General features: G+C 40.2%; 1 protein-coding gene across 2 annotated transcripts in view; it reads left to right on the top strand.

The window, feature by feature from the left end:
• The first annotated feature begins 277 nt into the window (after positions 1-277).
• The window catches only part of drosha (drosha ribonuclease III), a 190,271-nt gene continuing 171,509 nt past the window's right edge, over positions 278-19,039 (top strand). For both annotated transcript variants that reach the window (XR_010966622.1, XM_068001877.1), the window contains exons 1-6: positions 278-366; positions 2,670-3,637; positions 4,935-5,015; positions 6,436-6,682; positions 8,491-8,632; positions 17,286-17,449. Coding sequence is in view for 1 of the 2 variants with exons in the window: in XM_068001877.1 (XP_067857978.1) it covers positions 2,676-3,637; positions 4,935-5,015; positions 6,436-6,682; positions 8,491-8,632; positions 17,286-17,449 (1,596 nt within the window). In the remaining variant the exon portion in view is untranslated. The remainder of the gene's footprint in view (positions 367-2,669; positions 3,638-4,934; positions 5,016-6,435; positions 6,683-8,490; positions 8,633-17,285; positions 17,450-19,039) is intronic.

Genomic DNA, 19,039 nt, shown 5'->3' on the forward strand with positions numbered 1-19,039 from the left:
CTTACTGGAACAGTAATACAAACAAATCTAAAACGTTTCCCTCTTACGGTGCACGCCAAAATATTAAGAAATTGCCAATAAGGTTTCCCATCAATGTGTCAGGATAGGAGAACATTGTTAATTTTAGATTCCTTTTTGTGATATAAAAATATCATAAACCACTGCTGACTTAGCATCCAGGTTGCTTGGAAACCAGATGATTGATATCCCACCAAAAAAAACATTTATTGTTACTTTCTTCCTAATTTAAGCACCGCCTTGTGACTTTCAAGGGCCAATAATGAAAGGCGATGGGCGGCACTTCCGAGAAGTTCAGGTGGTTCTGTATCTGTTTCCTGTGACTCTGATGCACCGATCTGCTGAACTGTAAGTGGGCTGCAATTGTTAAATGTGACAAATTATTTTGAATGAGAATTCATTTGTAGGTCATTATTATATGCCATAACCTATTTTAATGCCACGAGCTAATGCAATAATTTGTGAAGAATAAAGGGAAAGCTATTGTAAGGTAAGGGAACAAACACAGTGCTTTAATCACAGGTGGGAAAACGGCGGTAAAATTATTCGAAGAGCAGGGGAGTTCTCTCTGGTGTCCTGGTCAATATTAATCCCTCAACCAACATCGCAGGCCATTATCCCATAGCTCTTTGTGGGACCTGGCTGCTGCATTTCCTACATTACAACAGTGAGTACACTCCCAAAATACTTGGCTGTAAAGCGTTTTAGAAAGTCCTGATGTCATGAAAGGTGCTATATAAATGCAAGTTTTTTTTCTTTTTCTCCCAGCCCTTCGGGGTTAATTTTCCCCTGGGAATGCCTGCTATTTTGTTGTGTAACTATATGTTTTAAGACTTGCAATGATAAACAAATTGAGTGGATGTTGAAATGTAATGTGGCTTAGTGTCAATTGTTTAAGGCTGGGTCCTTTTTAAAATTGGAATATGGTATTTAGTTTTCAAAATATACTTCAGAATGTAAAGACAGCATATCCCACGCCAGATTATATTATGATCGCAGGAGTGATGCTCTATAATGTAACGCAGAATTTACATAGAATAGCTTTATAGTGCAACCTGGTTGTATGTAGGTTATTTTAGGGAATCAACGATTTAACATTTTCCCATGTGGGTTAGTGGTTAGAAATACCATTTTTCAATAAAGGAACTGTGGGATATAGAACATGCTCTGCAGCTCCTTATAATCTATTCTGAGTTGATCCCCCCCCCCCCAAAAAAAAGCTTGGTGGGTATGTGCATCAGCCACAGTAGTACTTAGCCCTACAAATCAGAAAAGTACAAGGTTCAATCCCCATTATGTGCTGAGTCAGTTGATTTCAGCCAGGATAACATTTGACATGCGACTGGTGGCCTCAGTGCCCAAACTGAGCCGCAGGGAACAAAATCACTCATGACCTTCCCCAACGCGCACCCCCCCCCCGGCTCTCAATCATCATCCACGGTTCCTTGATTGGGCTTGGCTATGAGAAGAACATAAGAAATAAGAGCAGGAGTAGGCCATATGGCCCCTCGAGCCTGCTCCGCCATTCAATCAGATCATTCAATCAACTCCATTTTCCTGCCTGATCCCCATATCCCTTGATTCCCCTAGAGTTCAAAATTCTTTCCATCTCAGCCTTGAATATACCCAACGATTCAGCATCCACTGCCCTCTGGGGTAGAGAATTCCAAAGATTCACAACCCTCTGCGTGAAGAAATTCCTCCTCTTCTCAGTGTTGAATGGCCGACCCCTTATCCTGAGACTATACCCCCTAGTTCTAGACTCTCTAGCCAGGGGAAACAATCTCTCAGCATCTACCCTGTCAAGCCCCCTCAGAATCTTCTATGTTTCAATGAGATCACCTCTCATTCTTCTAAACTCCAGAGAGTACAGGCCCATTCTACTCAACCTCTCTTCATAGGACAACCCTCTCATCCCAGGAATTAATCTAGTGAACCTTCGTTGCACTGCCTCCAAGGCAAGTATATCCTTCCTTAGATAAGGAAACTAAAACTGTACGTAGTACTCCAGATGTGGTCTCACTAAAGCCCCTTCCTTACTCTTGTACTCCAACCCCCTTGCAATAAAGGCCAACATGCCATTTGCTTTCCTAATTCCCTCTTGTACCTGCATGCTAAATTTTTGTGCTTCTTGTATGAGGACACCCAAGTGTCTCTGACAGTTGCTGCCAAGGCCTACATACACATGGATGATGGGCAGTTGGGACAAACTACTGGAGACCTGACGAAAATAGGGAGTGAAAAATATAAACTCAATTTATACCCCACAACAACTAAACAAAAAAACTAAAATGACAGGTTAGATGTAAATTTAAATTTTTAATAGGAACAAAATTGATATGCAGATTGAGGAATTATCTTTAAGTGATATAGTTTTCCATACAGTGTTGTCTCAAATTTGAAATATGACAACTATGGTTGTGTGGAATAGAATTGCACCTGCACGCATGGAAATCTTTCCAGGTTGCTGTCCTCTGGTTCAACCAGTTCTCTCTTTAGATATTTTATTCATGGTGAAACGGGTTTATAAATATATTTTTATATCTATCCAAAAGTATAGTGGGATTCAGTTGTGTTTAGACTTGATGTTGCTCTTAATTTATGATAACTGTTCCAAGCATTGAAATCATTCTAATTTTTTTTTTTAAAAGAGCACCATGTCATTTCATCCAGGAAGAGGGGGAGCTACGCACACAGGCCATAGCACTATCCCTAAAGTTGGAGGACCTCGAGGCAGGGGTGCCCCAGGAAACCGAATGCCTCAACAGACCTTTCAGGCTCCAAGTTTTAGACCTGTTCATCCACAACAGCCCCCGCCATTATTTCCCTATGAGCAACAAGTTCCTCCTCCTCCTCCTCCCCCCAGGTTTTCAAGCCCACAAAACACAGGTTATGTTCCTCCGAATTTTATGCCCTACCAGCCCCACGTTCCCCAGGCAGGTGATATGGACATAAGGCAGAATCCTATTCAACAATGTCCTGTACGGCCAAGGACACCATTTCCCAGCCCTCCAGTACGTCAAGGGTTTCCTGGTTTGCCTTGCTTTACTCAAGCACCTCCAGCACCAAATCCTGTGACCACAGTTCCAATAGCCCCCGACAGGCCAGCTGGATTCCATCACATGATGCCATCCGCGCCACCACAGCCGCCTCCGCCACTGATTCCACCTCAGCAAATAAACTATCAGACTCCGTACCCAATGAGTTATTCGCAGCATTACCCACTCCAGCATTTCAATAGCAGCTATCAACAGACTTCTGGATCCAGCAGCTATCAACAGACTTCTGGATCCAGCAGCTATCAACAGAGTTCTGCATCTACTGGCTATCAACAGAATTCCGGATCCCATCAGTCCGATCACTTTAGACACAAGCAGCACTACCCAGCCGAGAAGTCTCAAAGTAATCGCCACTCGCCAGACCGAAACCGCCACCATGAGCACCACCACAAGGGGCACAGCTACAGGAGCCACAGCGAGCGACACAGATCAGAATCTCGCGGAGACCGCAGGGATAGGGGGAGGAGTCCAGAACGGAGGAGGTCAGAGAGCAGCCGCCGCAGGTCCAGCCACGATCGGGGGAGATCTCCGCCTCGACACAGAAATCGCGATCACAGCAGGTAAGGAATTAAAAAATAAAAAGAAAGAAAATGCTGGGAACATATAGTAAGACAGTCCGTTTCTGAAAAAGAGAGGTTAAAGTTACAGGTGTGATATTTCAGCAGAACTTTGAATTTTGGTATTTTGTAGCAGTGACCCTACAAATGAGGGAAATAGTTTAAGAAGCAAAAATTGATAAATATGATTATTGAAAGGTGGTTTATTATTATACAGAGTAGCACACACTTTGCAGTTTGTAGTAAGGCAATAATACTTTGAGGAGCTGAGATAATGGAAATAGTGAGAGGTTTAATTAACTTATCTGAACCCTGAGATGAATTATTCTTTTGAAACACTTTACAAAACCTATTATACCTTTCAATTTTTTTTGGTGGGGGTGTCTTAGCAGACAGTGACACATGGTAGGCTGCCAAAATCCAGTTACATGATTTGACAGTCACTAATCTCAGGTTTCATTTTAGTGAGTAACACAGGGAGATATTATGGCTATTTGATAACTTCCTGTAAAGAATTGTGCAAACTCTTCAAGGCTTTTCTTTCTTCAAGGTGTTTTCTTTAAACTTGTTATCTGGGGCCTTTCAATGGGATGTTGAAGGCTGGCATTGGATTGTGACCAGATGTGGCAGTGGGTTCCAGACTGTGCAGCGTGCTCACTGGCGAGTCGTAGGCCTGTCCATTTGAAGTGCGGGAGGGGTGAAAATGGAAGCGGCACTAGGATGGAACAATCGGTATCAAAATCTGATCATGATCTAAATAGTTTAGTACTTTAAGCAAACACTTAGTTTCAGTGGAACATTGTGATCAGTTTCAGACTCTGTACAAAGTGTCCAAATTGTAACACTCTGATTCTCAAACTCATCTCGCACTAGACGATGAATGTCAGCATGTTATGTGACTGTGACTGTGAGGGTATTGCAGCTGAGCCCAATCCTGCCCTCGCTCGATATCCCTACATCCGCACTTTGGGCAGGGGTCACTGATTAGTGATCGTTGAAGTTAATTGAAGTGCCACTCTCACTGTCTTAACTGAGGTTAGGTAACTCAGCACAGATCTGGGACTGAACTTCGGTCCTTCCTGGTCTGTATGGTTCAGCTACATACTGACTTTCAACTGGGAAATCCAAAAAGGCAGGGCAGTGCCAGACTTTGGCAGGTAGGAAAAGCTGTAATTGATGAGGGGGGGGGGGAGAAAACAAATTTTTTTTTCTACCATGCTGTGTGATGAAGGGGAAATACTTCTCCATAATATTGGTTACTTTTAACTGAAAAATATGAAATATTTTGTTTACCTCTCAGGGATAGACATAAACATCGTGACAGCTACAGATCACCGTCATACGAAAGGCAGCACAGAAGAGAGCGGAAAAGAACGCGTAGGTGAGATTTTCAGGGCCCTTCTTTCTCATTCCTTCACTTACTAAAGTCATGAGTGCATTTGATTCTGTTTACTCATTCTAAATCTATAATATATCTTTGAAAAACTGGCATTGGTCATTTTGCATTTCATGGCTGGTGACTAATCTTGTGTTCTATGGTTTGAAGTCTTGCATTGTAGTGCTGGATCTGTAGTTGGTGGCCTGTTACTGTGTGAGTGACTGATTGATACCAGGATGTGGACAAAGATAATAACACTGGGTTTGGCGATATATCCTTCCGTTGTATATTGTATATTTAATTTGTCAAAATAACCTTGTGTTTTATGGGTATTAGAAAGTGCTGTAGCAGAAAAGACAACGACTTCAGAATAAGTTTCTTCTTGAAACAGATATTTAGAAACTTAACTTTTAATGAAGGAGAGTAGCTCAGCAGGCAGCTATGTGCTTTCAGCCTGGCTATGTTTCCTTTTAATTTTGTTCTTAGTGAGTATTTGCTAAAGCGTAAAACATGCTGACAACCATGAGTCTGAGTGGATGTGCTTCAAACTGATCTTCCTTACCCAACATCACCCAGCCTGTTCCAATTTTCAGCTAATGGGCATATATGAGGTCCCACCAAAAAAACATTGCTTTTAATTAAAAATAACACCTGAAGATGCCATAAGAATAAGTAATTTAAAAAAAATCAGGGGTGAAGGAGAAAAACAAATACCTTTTTAAACTCTGATTTCAAATTTAAGCAATTTGCATCATTGAGAGTTTAACTTGGAGTGAGTTTAACTGATAAAATTGGAGTATGAAAATTTTCCAATATGAATATATAGGAACATTAGGAACAGGAGTAGGCCATTCATCCCCTCGAGCCTGCTCTGCCTTTCAATTAGATCATGGCTGATCTGCACCTTAACTCCATTTTCCTATCTTTGCTCCATATCTCATGATGTCCTTACCTAACAAAAAATCTATCTATCTCAGTCTTGAAAGCTCAATTTGTCCCAGCATCCACAGCTTTTTGGGGAAGAGAATTCCAGATTCCGACTACCCTTAGTGGGAAAAGTGCTTCCTGATTTTGCTCCTGAATGGCCTAACTCTACTTTTAAGATTATGCCCCCTTGTTCTTGATTTCCCCCACCAGAGGAAATAGTTTCACTATCTACCCTATCAATTCTTTTTTAACATTTTAAACACCTCAATCCTTTCACCCCTTGATCTTCTATACTCAAGGGAATACAAGCCACATCGATCATGCCCTGGTATAATTCTTATAATCATACTATAACTATTACAAATTCTTATGTTTAAAAATCGGTTTTAATTTACTGACCTAATCTAAGTGAAAAATGTATTTGTTTGGAAAAGAACAAGTTTTTTTTACTTTTCAAGAGTTTGAAGGTGGTTCAAATGTTTCTCTTTTTCTGAAGTCGTTCAAGCAGCAGAGAGAGGAAGCGACCTCGCTGGGAGGATGAGAGAGACCGAAGATCAGCGGGCCATAGTTCAAGTAAGGAGAAATCTCATTCTTCCACCCGAAGCAAAGAGACTGAAGAGAGCTCCTGCACTGAAAAAATTGAAGAAGAAAAAGAGGAGGAAGACTTGCTAATTACAAAGCCAGTGTGGATTCGCTGTACTCACTCTGAGAATTACTATTCCAATGATCCCATGGATCAGGTGGTAAGGATAGCTTGGTCACATTGCATGTATTTTTTTCAAGGTTTGAATTATCATAGTAGGTACAGCACAGGAGGAGGCCATTCGGCCCATCGTGCCTGTGCTGGCTCTTTGACAGAGCTGTCCCCTGATCTTTCCCCATAGCCTTGTAATCTTTTTCCCTTCAAGTATTTATCCAATTCCCTTTTGAAAGTTACTACTGAATCTGCTCCATCAACCTTTCAGGTAGTGCATTCCAGATCATTACAACTCTGCGTTAAATAAAAATGTTTCCTCATGTTGCCTCTGGCTCTTTTGTCGATCACCTTAAATCTGTGTCCTCTGGTTACCGACCCTTCTGCCACTGGAAACAGTTTCTCATTTACTCTGTCAAAACCGTTCATGATTTTGAACACCTCTATCAAATCTCCCCTTAACGTTCTCTGTTCTAAGGAGAACAACCCCAGCTTCTCCAATCTCTCCATAGAACTGAAGTCCCTCATCCCTGGCACCACTCTAGTAAATCTCTTCTGCACTCTTTCTAAGGCCTTGACATCCTTCCTAAAGTGTGGTGCCCAGAATTGAACGCAATACTCCAGCTGAGGCTTAACCAATTAGACACACACTTACCTGCCAGAGGGCTATGGAACATAGGTAGAATGCTGGACCTTGCATAAAGATCTACTTGCTACTCTTCAAATTGATACGGCAATGATTTTCAGCTACTAGGTACCATTAGTGCTTCTTGGAAATATAGTACATCAAGATGCTGTAATTTATAATTAGTACAATTAATAAAGAAAATCTTGCTCATACTTATAATTTCCTATCTCCCAAAAATGTACGTACAATAAAAGTGACACATCTGCTTTTTTAGATTTCTTCCGATGCAATGTCTCTTTTATCTTGTTTTTTTCCCTTGAGATTCTTAGTTGTCCAACATGTAGCTTCTGTAAAGTTTCACTTTATTTATCCTGCCTCTTCCTCCTTGTCTCTTTTCTTAATCTTTCCCACTGTACTTTATTCTTTTGGTGATCTTGGTCTCTTGCTCTTGGGCTTCCTGGACTGCATTAAAGTACACAGACAATCCATTCCCAAGAGAGCAGTTGTATTCATAGTCATTCATTCTTTCCCCTTTACCCTGCATTTTCTCACTGAAATATGTCTTTCCACACGATGTATGATCTGAGTCACTTTGGCTCAGTGGTTAACTGAAACATGAATACATATGAGCTAGTCGGTCTGCACGGGATTTGTCAGATAGAGGAGCAGTTTTGCATCAGTTTAGTATACTGTCACAAAGTAGCTGAATCTGACATTTTATTTGGGCATCGTGAGCTCCTTACATTGCGGGCTTGTGACCTCTGCAGGGCTGTCAGTAGAAGACACATAGGAAAGGGCAGGAAGTGAGAAGAAAAAGGGGGTGCTCTAAAATTTCTATTTTCAGATTGTTGTTTGCTGAAGCCTCAAACAGAATGTCTTCCTACTACATGAAGTAGATGTTACGAGATTACTAACTCCTGAAATGGGCAATCCTCAGATCTGTACAATACTGTGCGACCATTGTTATTAGACATTTTAATACTATTTACTGCTTGGTCAAAACTCCACGAGCCCTGAATTGTGTTCAATATTTCTTTGTGCTTCTATCGGACAGGATATTTCTTTAAATGATCTTCTATTGCAGACTGCACTAATAAAATGATTCATTCTTTCGACATTCCTGAAATTAAGAAAAATCTGGACAAAAGTTTTGTAGGCATTCTTCTTGTATGTAGCTACTCTGAAAGAAATATGGATTTCCATTTACAAAAATGACTTTAAAATTTCAGGGAGACTCCACCGTTGTTGGCACAAGTAAACTACGACACCTTTATGAAAAGTTTGACGAGGAGCTTGGGCAGAGACAAACCAAAGCAAAAGCTGCCAGACCTGCATGGGATCCACCAAAAACCAAATTGGATGAAGAACCAGGTGTGAAAAATTTTGATTTAAAAATATAGTCCAGCGCTGCCCGATGATCCAGCAAGTTTATCCAGTAAGTGGACGAGCCATAGAAAGTAGGCAGGACTCTGGTTCAATCCCTGATCTCTTCCGACTTAGCTGAACTCAGCTAGGGTAGCAACGGGAATGCTGCAATTGGTCTCTGGTGAGGGAGGGGAAAATTGGGGAGGGCTCCACTGCCATCCAGTGTCCTCTGGTGGATGGCTGTGTGTGTATGACATTGGTTGAATAGCCTGCCAGCACCATCTGTCCAGGTTCATTGAAAATAGCTGCTTGTGCAAGTTATTTGAAGGAAACAGGAGTCTTTAGCAAGGGTTCAGTGCCTTCAGGGAAAGAGAGTAGCTTCCTTTCGTAAACATAGCACAGTTGCATGGGTAGCAGCAGTCCTTCACTATCTCACCCAAGTAGCCAGTCTTCTGTTGCTTAACCCTTAAAGGAGAAGGAAAGTCAGGGGGGGTTATTTTATTTGTTCAAAGTACTTCCATATTGTATGTGGAAATTTAATGTATTTACCAGCAATGTTCCCTCTAATTTTATTCAGCCATGTGCGGAATGAATTAGGGTTTGTGCACTGATATAAAGGCTGTGTGCGCCACCGTTTAAAAAAAAAAAATCACAACTTTGAATAGAACATATTTTTAGAAAACATTATTCAGGGTAAATAACAAACAGAACAAATGTACAAAATAATGGATAATTGTAACATTTTAATGTTATATTGGCTGATACATTTATATAATTTATGAAATGGGTTTCTTAAGTTGCACGAGGATTGAGCAGACCAGTGTCGTCATATTTTATTAAAAATTATCTGATGGGAACGATTCCAATCAGCTTTTTGTTGAATCAGCTTAATGACTCTGATTCAAACAGAAATAAGTTGTGTGCGATCAGAATTTTTAAGTTGAGTCAGAAATACAAAACAGCTGCCAAATCATTCAGTGTGAATTTGGGGCTAGGGAACGGTTTAATTAAAGCTCCCCCCACCCCCGCCTCCTGACATTGAATCCTCAGCAGGGTTTAAAAAATTATTGCATTACAATTGTACATCTTGCAGGTCTCATTAGTTTAGGCTGCCTCTGTGTAAGGCAAGGAGCAGTTTGATCATGAAGAACCTGAACTGAGGGAGGAAATCCTAAGGACAACCGAGGGCTTTACGATAGCAGTTATATAAACAATTTAAATCAACTTTATTGTTTTGATTACAATGTACCAATATGATTGGAAAGTATATTTTAGCAGAATTGTAGAAGAATCTTTAATAACAGTATTACAAATGATCTGTGTCAGAATTACTTAATTTGTAAATATGAAATATGGAAATTGATAAACGATTATTACACTATGCCAGGTAATTTGGGTTCATTTGTAGTTTACTTCAGAAGCTAACATTGAATAGGATGGTGACAAAAACTTTTAATTGCACTGATCGTAGACACCCTCCTATTTGCTACCAATGGCTTAAATATGTTTGTCTTTAGACAAAAGTAACAGTTCTCCACAATTCGCACTAGAAGTGAAAAGCTTTCATTTGATTGAATGCATCTCCTCACTGAATCTTTACTAAATCCTCGTGCGCTGAAGTTTTCTGATTGGAATCAGTTATAACATGAAGGGAGGAAAACGTGCGTGTATATACTAATATATATATTCATCCATTGGACAGTATACCATTTCTGGAGACCGGTTTCTGTACCACTGACCCGCACTAGACGCCGACATCTGCAGTACAACGCTCCCATCCAACCTAACTTTAACTCCCGCCCTTGCTGCAAAGTGATTGGTAGCTGACGTCACCTCAGCAGCATTTCCGCCAGAGAGTACTGGTTTGGTGCGCGGACGGAATGACGACGTGCGCGGCACGTAACAAACTGCTGCACAGCCGTGCACGGGCACAGCTTCGAGGGAACAGTGTTTATCAGAATTTTTGGTGACATTTTACAAATATGTCAATGAGAAGTATCCCTGTGCATTACTATAGGATGCAGCAGAGGACATGGTTTCAGATTACCTTGGGAATTGCTCCAGAGCCATGGGACCCTGAAAAATCATTATACTGACTGGCAAAGCGTCACACCCTCTGTGGGATTTTCACTCAGATGCGGGGATCATCTGGAGCTCTAGCCCTTGTATGCCATTGTTCAATGTGTAAAGTTAGTCATCACTTGCTGGGGCATTGCTGAAATATGCAATAGTTATGGGAAATTTGTGATTTGCCCATTGGTACCTCGAATCTTTCTGTGCACCCACCAACCAAAAGGGTCAAATTTGTGAGACATATGTCCCTGTGCAATTGTTTCCAACAGTACCCTGTTGTAGAGTTATCCAATAGTAGAATAATAGAAAAGGCTGCATTTTTATACATACACACTGAACTGAATGTATAATAATATTGTCTATTCAGTATAGCTACAGAGGAAAAGAAAAGTACATTCCCGAGTTTCAGTTTTAGAGTTAAAAATAAGGCTATAACAGAGTTTACACCTACCCCCCACTTCTCCTGCTCCTTCACTCTTCTCTGTTATGCATCAAAACAAAAATAAAATGATACATTGCACTATGTCTAAATGAGTACTTTGCATCTGTCTTTACCAAGGAAGAAGATGCAGCCAAAGTCACAGTAACAGAAGAGGTAGTTGACATACTGGATGGACTAAAAATTGACAGAGGAGGTACTAGAAAGGCTAGCTGTACTTAAAGTAGATAAATCACCCGGTCCGGATGGGATGCATCCTAGGTTGCTGAGGGAAGTAAGGATGGAAATTGCGGAGGTACTGGCCATAATCTTCCAAACATCCATAGATGCAGGGGTGGTGCCAGAGGATTGGAGAATTGAAAATGTTACACCTTTGTTCAAAAAAGGTTGTAAGGATAAACCCGGCAATCACAGGCCAGTCAGTTTAACCTTGGTGGTGGGGAAACTTTTAGAAACGATAATCTGGGACAAAATTAACAGTCACTTGGATAAGTGTGGATTAATTAAGGAAAGCCAGCACGGATTTGTTAAAGGCAAATTGTGTTAACTAACTTGATATAGTTTTTTGATGAGGTAACAGAGAGGATTGATATGGTGTATATGGACTTCCAAAAGGCGTTTGATAAAGTGTCACATGATAGGATTGTCATCAAAGTTGAAGCCCATGGAATAAAAGGGACAGTGGCAGCATGGATACGAAATTAGCTAAGTAACAGGAAATAGAGAGTAGTGGTGACCGGTTGTTTATCAGCCTGGAGGGAGGTATACGGTGGTGTTCCCTAGGACCACTGCTTTTCTTGATATATATTAATGATTTAGACTTGGGTATACAGGGCACAATTTCAAAATTTGCAGATGACACAAAACTTGGAAGTGTAGTGAACAGTGAGGAAGATAGTGATAGACGGAGGACATAGACAGGCTGGTGGAATGGGCGGACACGTGGCAGATGAAACAACGCAGAGAAGTGTGAAATGATGCATTTTGGTAGAAAGAACGAGGAGAGGCAATATAAACTAGAGGGTACAATTCTAAAAGGGGTTCAGGAACAGAGAGATTAGGAGGTATAAGTGCACAAATCGTTGAAGGTGGCAGGGCAGGTTGAAAAAGCGGTTAAAAAAGCATACGGGATCCTGGGCTTTATAAATAGAGGCATAGAGTACAAAAGCAAGGGAGTCATGATGAACCTTTATAAAACACTGGCTCGGCCACAACTGGAGTATTGTGTCCAATTCTGGGCACCACGCTTTAGGAAAGATGTAAAGGCCTTAGAGGGTGCAGAAGAGATTTACTAGAATGGCTCCAGGGATGAGGGACTTCAGTTATGTGGATGGACTGGAGAAGTTGGGGTTGTTTTCCTTAGAGCGGAGAAGATTGAGAGGAGATTTGATAGGGGTATTCAAAATCATGAAGGGTCGAGATGGAGTAGATGGAGAGAAACTATTCTCATTGGTGGAAGAGTCAAGAACCAGAGGATATAGATTTAAGGTAATTGGCAAAAGAACCAAAGGTGACACAAGGAAAAACTTTTTTACACAGCGAATGGTTAGGATCTGGAATGCACTTCCCGAGGGGGTGGTGGAGGCAGATTCAATCATTCCTTCAAAAGGAAATTGGATGAGTACTTGAAGGGAAAAAATTTGCAGGGCTATGGGGAAAGGACGGTGAGTGGGACTAGCAGGATTGCTCCTGCAGAGAACCGGCATGGACTCGACAGGCGGAATAGCCTCCTTTCATGCTGTAACCATTCTATGATACTACGATATGATTCTGTCATAGAAACAGAGACATTTTTAGCACAGGGGTGAGGCCATTTGACCCTTGGCTGTGCTCAACTTATGCACCTCACAGAGGCTGATTTTGCACACTTATATTTTCCTGCCTTCTCCCCAAACGAATCTAATTTTCCTGCTTTTATATTCTTCATTAAGTAATTATCCACTACCCTTTTGAATACAGAGTCAATTTACCACCTATCACCACTTGTGGCAAAGTATTCTGATAATCTTTGCGTGAAGAAGTTTCTCCTAATCTCCCCTTTGATGTATCTAGTTCTTATCTTGAGATCATGGTTTCTTGAGTTCGATTTACCTACCTATGGAAATGATCTATATTTATTTTGTCTATATTCCTTTTTATAATTTTGAACATCTCGATGAAATCCCCTTCAAACATCTCGACTTGAGGAAATACAACCCTAGTTGCCCCAGCCTTTCCTTGTAACTCAGACCCCTTATTACTGGCACCATCCTGCTAAATATGCTTTGCACACTCTTGTGGTGAGAAACCCAAAACTGCACATGCCCTTTGTTCTTGTGCCCTGAAAATTATGAATCCTGAGGCAGAATATTACTAAGCAAAACCTAATGAAGGAATTTAGCTTTTTAGCAAGCAAAAGGCAGCTTAATATAAGACAGTTATTTAACTTTAATACTTATTCTACATGTAACACCAAGTATTGTTGCCCTTTCCTGATGTACTGTGACTTGTAGTATAATTTATTACTTATGGTAACTTATTTTACTGAATAGGTACTTGTTCCATGTTTTCTAGTATTACTAACATCTGTTGCTATTCAGTTTATTCTAAAATAATCATCATGCACTTCAATGTGAAAAGAATATTCTGATTTGGAAGACAATAACATTTAATAGTTTTTGGTGCTCATGGTAGAATATTGAGAAGATTTTTTCTTGGAACATGGATGCTACCTACAGACTGTCTAAACGATGTGCGTAAAACATTCACTTTCCTTCTATGTTACTTCAGATATAAATTGCAGTAGTCTGTTGTGCTTTTTTCAGAGAAACAGAGCTGACGATTCATTGGTGCATATTTCAAGTTTGTACAGTTTCTCTTCTTTAATTGAATGCTCAAAATTGCACATTCACATTTATATTTTATGGAGCATTGAACATTTTGATTGCACGGAACCGTGTGTATCTTTTTCAGTTGAAGCACAAGATGACTAATAGAATATTCAACTTCAAGTTGGCTTGAAATATGACATGAGAAAGAAACATCAAGCTAATACATGCCAATAGAATCTTATCAGATATCAACTATTCATCTTCATCATAGTCAAAGAAGGACCAGAGTACATTGCAGTTGTGATATGCGGCTGTTTTAGCACTGGAGACTTAAATAGAGATGTAGTTCTCTCCGTTGTAGTCACATGGTATATTCTGCACCCACCACAAAAGTTTTGAATACTTTTTGTCACTGCTATCTTTTTCAACCCTGCTCACCTTACCTCAAAGTAAGCCCTCACATCTATTCTATCTGTCTCAGTAGGAAGGATGGGACAGTAAAACTACTAAACAGTTTCAAGGACATTGTCATTACTATTCTGTGGTGGAAATACTGGATCTGTGCTTGAAAATTGCAGCAATGAACCCTCTTTCACTCAATTATCAGCCATGAAGAGAGAAATTTAGCTACAAAGAAGCCTCTTACTTATCTGAGAGTATTTGTCAAGATTAGGATTTATATTTTGCACTCCTAATGAACTGCAGTACACCAGGATTCTAATAGTGGGCCCCTCAACTTCTGATATGTTTTAAAGATTGCCAGATTTAATTAAACATGACTAGATATCACTAGTTCTAATTGCTTTTCTTAATGCTACACAGTGGCACAGTAAACCCACAAAATCATTCCAGCACTGCCTCTAATACAAAAAAAGAATAAAATCTATTTAGCTTGGAGGTGAAGCTGCTATTTCAGCTGCATCTAGTATCTGAATTTTGTCAATGTTAATATTATTTAACAATAGTTTCATGATGGAGAAAATAATTTTATTCAATTTATGTTCTTGTTGTGGGGTACAAGTGCTGCACCCCGCCTGTGTGAAAACAAAAAATATATATATTCTTGCAACATTCATTTTGTATGCTTTTGACGATTTGGGGTTTTTATGCTTGATATTTTTCTTGGGTTCAGCAGGCCTTTCGGCTGCTAACAACCAGAATATGCCTTTATCTGCTCAATATTTAGGTAAATGTAGCAAGACTCAGTTGTCGAACAGAGAACCCTTGTCACTGTACAAAAAAACAGAAAATGCTGGAGACACTCAGCGGGTCAGGCAGCCCTTGTCGAGAGACCACAAATCAACAAGTTGACATTTCGGGCGTTGAACCCTTCCTCAGAACTGAAAAATATTACAGATGAACAGGGGGAAGAGAGGGAACAAAAAAAAACCCACAACAACCAGACACACTGGAAAGGAATTAGGATGACCAGCAAAGTGCTTAGGTGGAGAACAGGAGACTGTTAAATGGCAGAAGCGATATTCATAGGAAACCTAAGGAGGCATAATGAGAGAAATTAAATAAAAGACACTTCCAAGAGTGTGAGAATCTCTGGCTTACTAGAATATACTGTGCGTTCACCACGTGATGTTCTTGGCTTTGAAAAGTGGAAGAATCCACCCTCTACCGTAGCTCAGGCTATAAAACAACAGGGAAATTTATTGAATGTTCAAGCAGGTAAATGAACCTCTATATAATATAATTCCTACTAAATTATATATTAGTCAAATCTGACCACCAGTAGTAGATTTGAAGTAAATACAGCGTTCACTGATCTTGGAATGAAAACAAAGGCACTAACACCATACTAACTCTCAATATAAAACTGACCCTCGAAAAACATCACTTACAAAAACAATAAAATCTTGCACTTAAATAGCGCCTTTAACATAGTAAAACATCCTAAGGCACTTCACAGGAGTGTTATCAAACAAAATTTGATAGCGAGCCACATAAGGAGATGTTAGGATAGATGACCAAAAGCTTGGTCAAAGAGGTAGGTTTTAAGGATTGTCTTAAAGGAGGAGAGAAAGGCAGAGAGGTTTATGGAGGGAATTCCAGATCTTCGAGCCCAAACGGCTGAAAGCATTGCTGCCAGTGGCAGGGCAAAGGAAATTGGGGATGGACAAGCGGCCAGAATTGAAGGACCACGGAGGGTTGTAGGGCTGTAGGAAGTTACAGATAGGAAGGGGCGTGGCCACTTACTTCTTGGTAGCTGTCCGCTGCCACAGCGTCCTCCCGTTAGCCTCCGATCCCTGATGGCTCCAGACTAGTTATTATCATCATGCAATACTGCCCAAGATGTAGCCCCCGATTCCTTTGAAAATTTTCCAGAAAGGGACATTTAAAAATTGTATCTCGTGACCAGATTAGATGTTCAGCCATTTACAGGATTCAGATGAATTTTACCCACACAAATGCAAACAGGTGTGCAATAAATAGCTTCACAGGGTGCTTGTATTTGAATTAAATTGTAAACAATTTTACAACACCAAGTTATAGTCCAACAATTTTACAACTTGGTGTTGTAAAATTGTTTACAATTGTCAACCCCAGTCCATCACCGGCATCTCCACATCTTGAATTAAATTGCTTGACCCATTGATATTTTGGGTTACAGTATGAGTAATTTGAGACATGACGTGGTAAGTGTTGCATGCTTGGGAAGAACAGGTGACTTTGGACTGAAGGTTCCCAAAACTCTCCTCCACTGAGGGTTTTCCTTGCCTCATGTCTGGGTCTTTGGAGACTAGTTGACAGAGATTGATTGCCGTGATTTGTCAACAACTCCATTATCGTTGTATCGCGCAACTACCAGGATGGTAGAAAGCAAACTAGATGGACCTTTGTCTTTTCTTGTCTGGCAATTCCTATGTTCCTATCTGTTTCAAACATTTTGAATTACCTACTCAAAGACAATGGTGGCAACCAACCCACATATATCAAGACCTTCCTGAATTAGGCTATGACTCTGCCTTATTTTGACCAGTCTATATCAGCCAGCCTGGGATGTGTATTCTTCGCAGTCTGCAGAAACCACTGGCAGTAACCAAGTTTAACCACCTATGTGATGAGAAAGAATCCAATGAATGATCAGCATAGACAAAAATGCTTATTTTTTGTCACCACCTATGTCTTTTTAATATTCACAATATTATAATAGTATAATATTGTAATTTTGATCCTTTTTTTAAAAAAAAAGCTAAAGCTGCCAATCAGTTCGATATGTTGGATTGCTAGTGTTCTGAGAACATTGAAGCTTTTAATATTTCTCCATTATTCCAGTGATTGGTCATTCATTTTTATAAATGTTTAAATGTGATTTCTTTCCACTCAGATGGCAGCTCCAGTGATTCGGGCTGTGACTCCGATGATGACAGTAGTGGGAGTAGTACTTGCAGTTCAGACTCTGAAATTATTGATGTAATTGAAGAAATCAAGCGTAAAAAGGCGCACCCTGATCGGCTGCACGAGGAACTCTGGTACAATGATCCAGGCCAGGTTCGTGAGCCCATCGCTGAATGACACAGTTAGAGTTTCTTTGTTAGTAGGAAAGATTTTTAAAATGTGCTTGAGGTTTTAAGAAAAAATAAATAGTTCTCCAACTGTATTGAATTGATAGATTTTGCTATTTCAGTAATACAAATCTGTCTGCCACAATCCGATTGGTTCCCTTCTCAGTGATTTCCCTGTGTAGCGCTTAATAAAAGGATTATGAAATGTAATGTCTATCTTTAAAGAAAAAGTAGTTCTAGATTGGTGAGGACTTTGTTACAAAGACTGTAATGTAGCCTGGGTGTTAGCCAATCACCTGTTTCAGCAAGCCATTGGCAGTAGTTTTGTATTAATAAACCAGGATATTTCTTAAAAGTGGAAAAAAGAACCACCAAACACTGAGTCTTGTTATAATTAAAGGTTTTGTGTCTAGTAGTGTCCTACCTGAAAGATGTTACCCTTCAGAAATGTGTCAGTAGAGCAAAACATTGTGATTGGCTGCAATAGCAACAACAACTTGCATTTATATAATGCCTTTAATGTAGTAAAACGTCCCAAGATCCTTCACAGGATTTGACACCGAGCCACGTAGGTAGATATTAGGAAAAGGTAGGTTTTAAGGAGGGTCTTAAAGGAGGAGAAATGTAGGGAGGCAGAGAGGTTTAGGGAGGGAATTCCAAAGCTTATGGCCTAGGCAACTGAAGGCACGGCCGCCAATGGTGGAGCAGTTAAAATCGGGGATGCGCAAGAGGCCAGAATACTGATTGATTTGCACTGGTCAATGGAGTATTCAAGCCATTCAAAAATTAGTTCCTTTCGCTAGACAGGTAGGGAAAGCTATCAATAACCACCACAAAACCAACTAATCATATTAACCTTTTTTGTTTCAAAGCTACTGTTCACAAACCAGCAAGTACCACAAGACTGACCAATCAGAATGCTCAAACGACCTAGTCCTTTGAGCTGCCATTTTGTTTCCTCAGCCTAGTACATTATTTCAAAAATTAAATTAATACCACAAAAAATTACAGAATTTGACAAAACTCACTAAAGTTACCCATTGGATCGTAGATATCTCTATGAAATTTTCCCTGCACAAGCCTACACCCCTTACCCCCTCCACTGCCGCTTGGGACATGAGTTCTGTTCTGTGCGAGTGCTTGGTTTCTTCAACTGGGGCAGGAGTTCTAGCTCATGTATGTATGAACGAGATGCATCATAGCAGCTGTTTTCATCCCTCTACAATGCCCAGATTGCATCACAGCCCACATCATACGGTCGTCAAACAGCAAAGGATCCTTCAACTGGCCTAGGGAATTCTAGATCCTGTTGATAAATTCTGTGTGTGAGAGAAGCATCATGGAAGTTGTAGTTTTCTCCTCTCTTCTATTGGACTGCAATACCTCGAGTGTACTGTAACACATGAGAATGATTTCTACTCTACAGAAATGTCTTTGGTGATGCAGAAATATTTTATGTTCACTGTTTGAAATATAATCTTTGAGATAATTGTATGAGAGCTTCATCATGGAAATTGTAATTTTTTTCTCTCTTACTGAGATAATAAGGAATGTGCTGTACTAAATATTGACTTCA

This window comes from Heptranchias perlo, chromosome 2 (genome assembly GCF_035084215.1).
Source record: "Heptranchias perlo isolate sHepPer1 chromosome 2, sHepPer1.hap1, whole genome shotgun sequence".
In the NCBI taxonomy this organism is placed as follows: Eukaryota; Metazoa; Chordata; class Chondrichthyes; order Hexanchiformes; family Hexanchidae; genus Heptranchias; species Heptranchias perlo.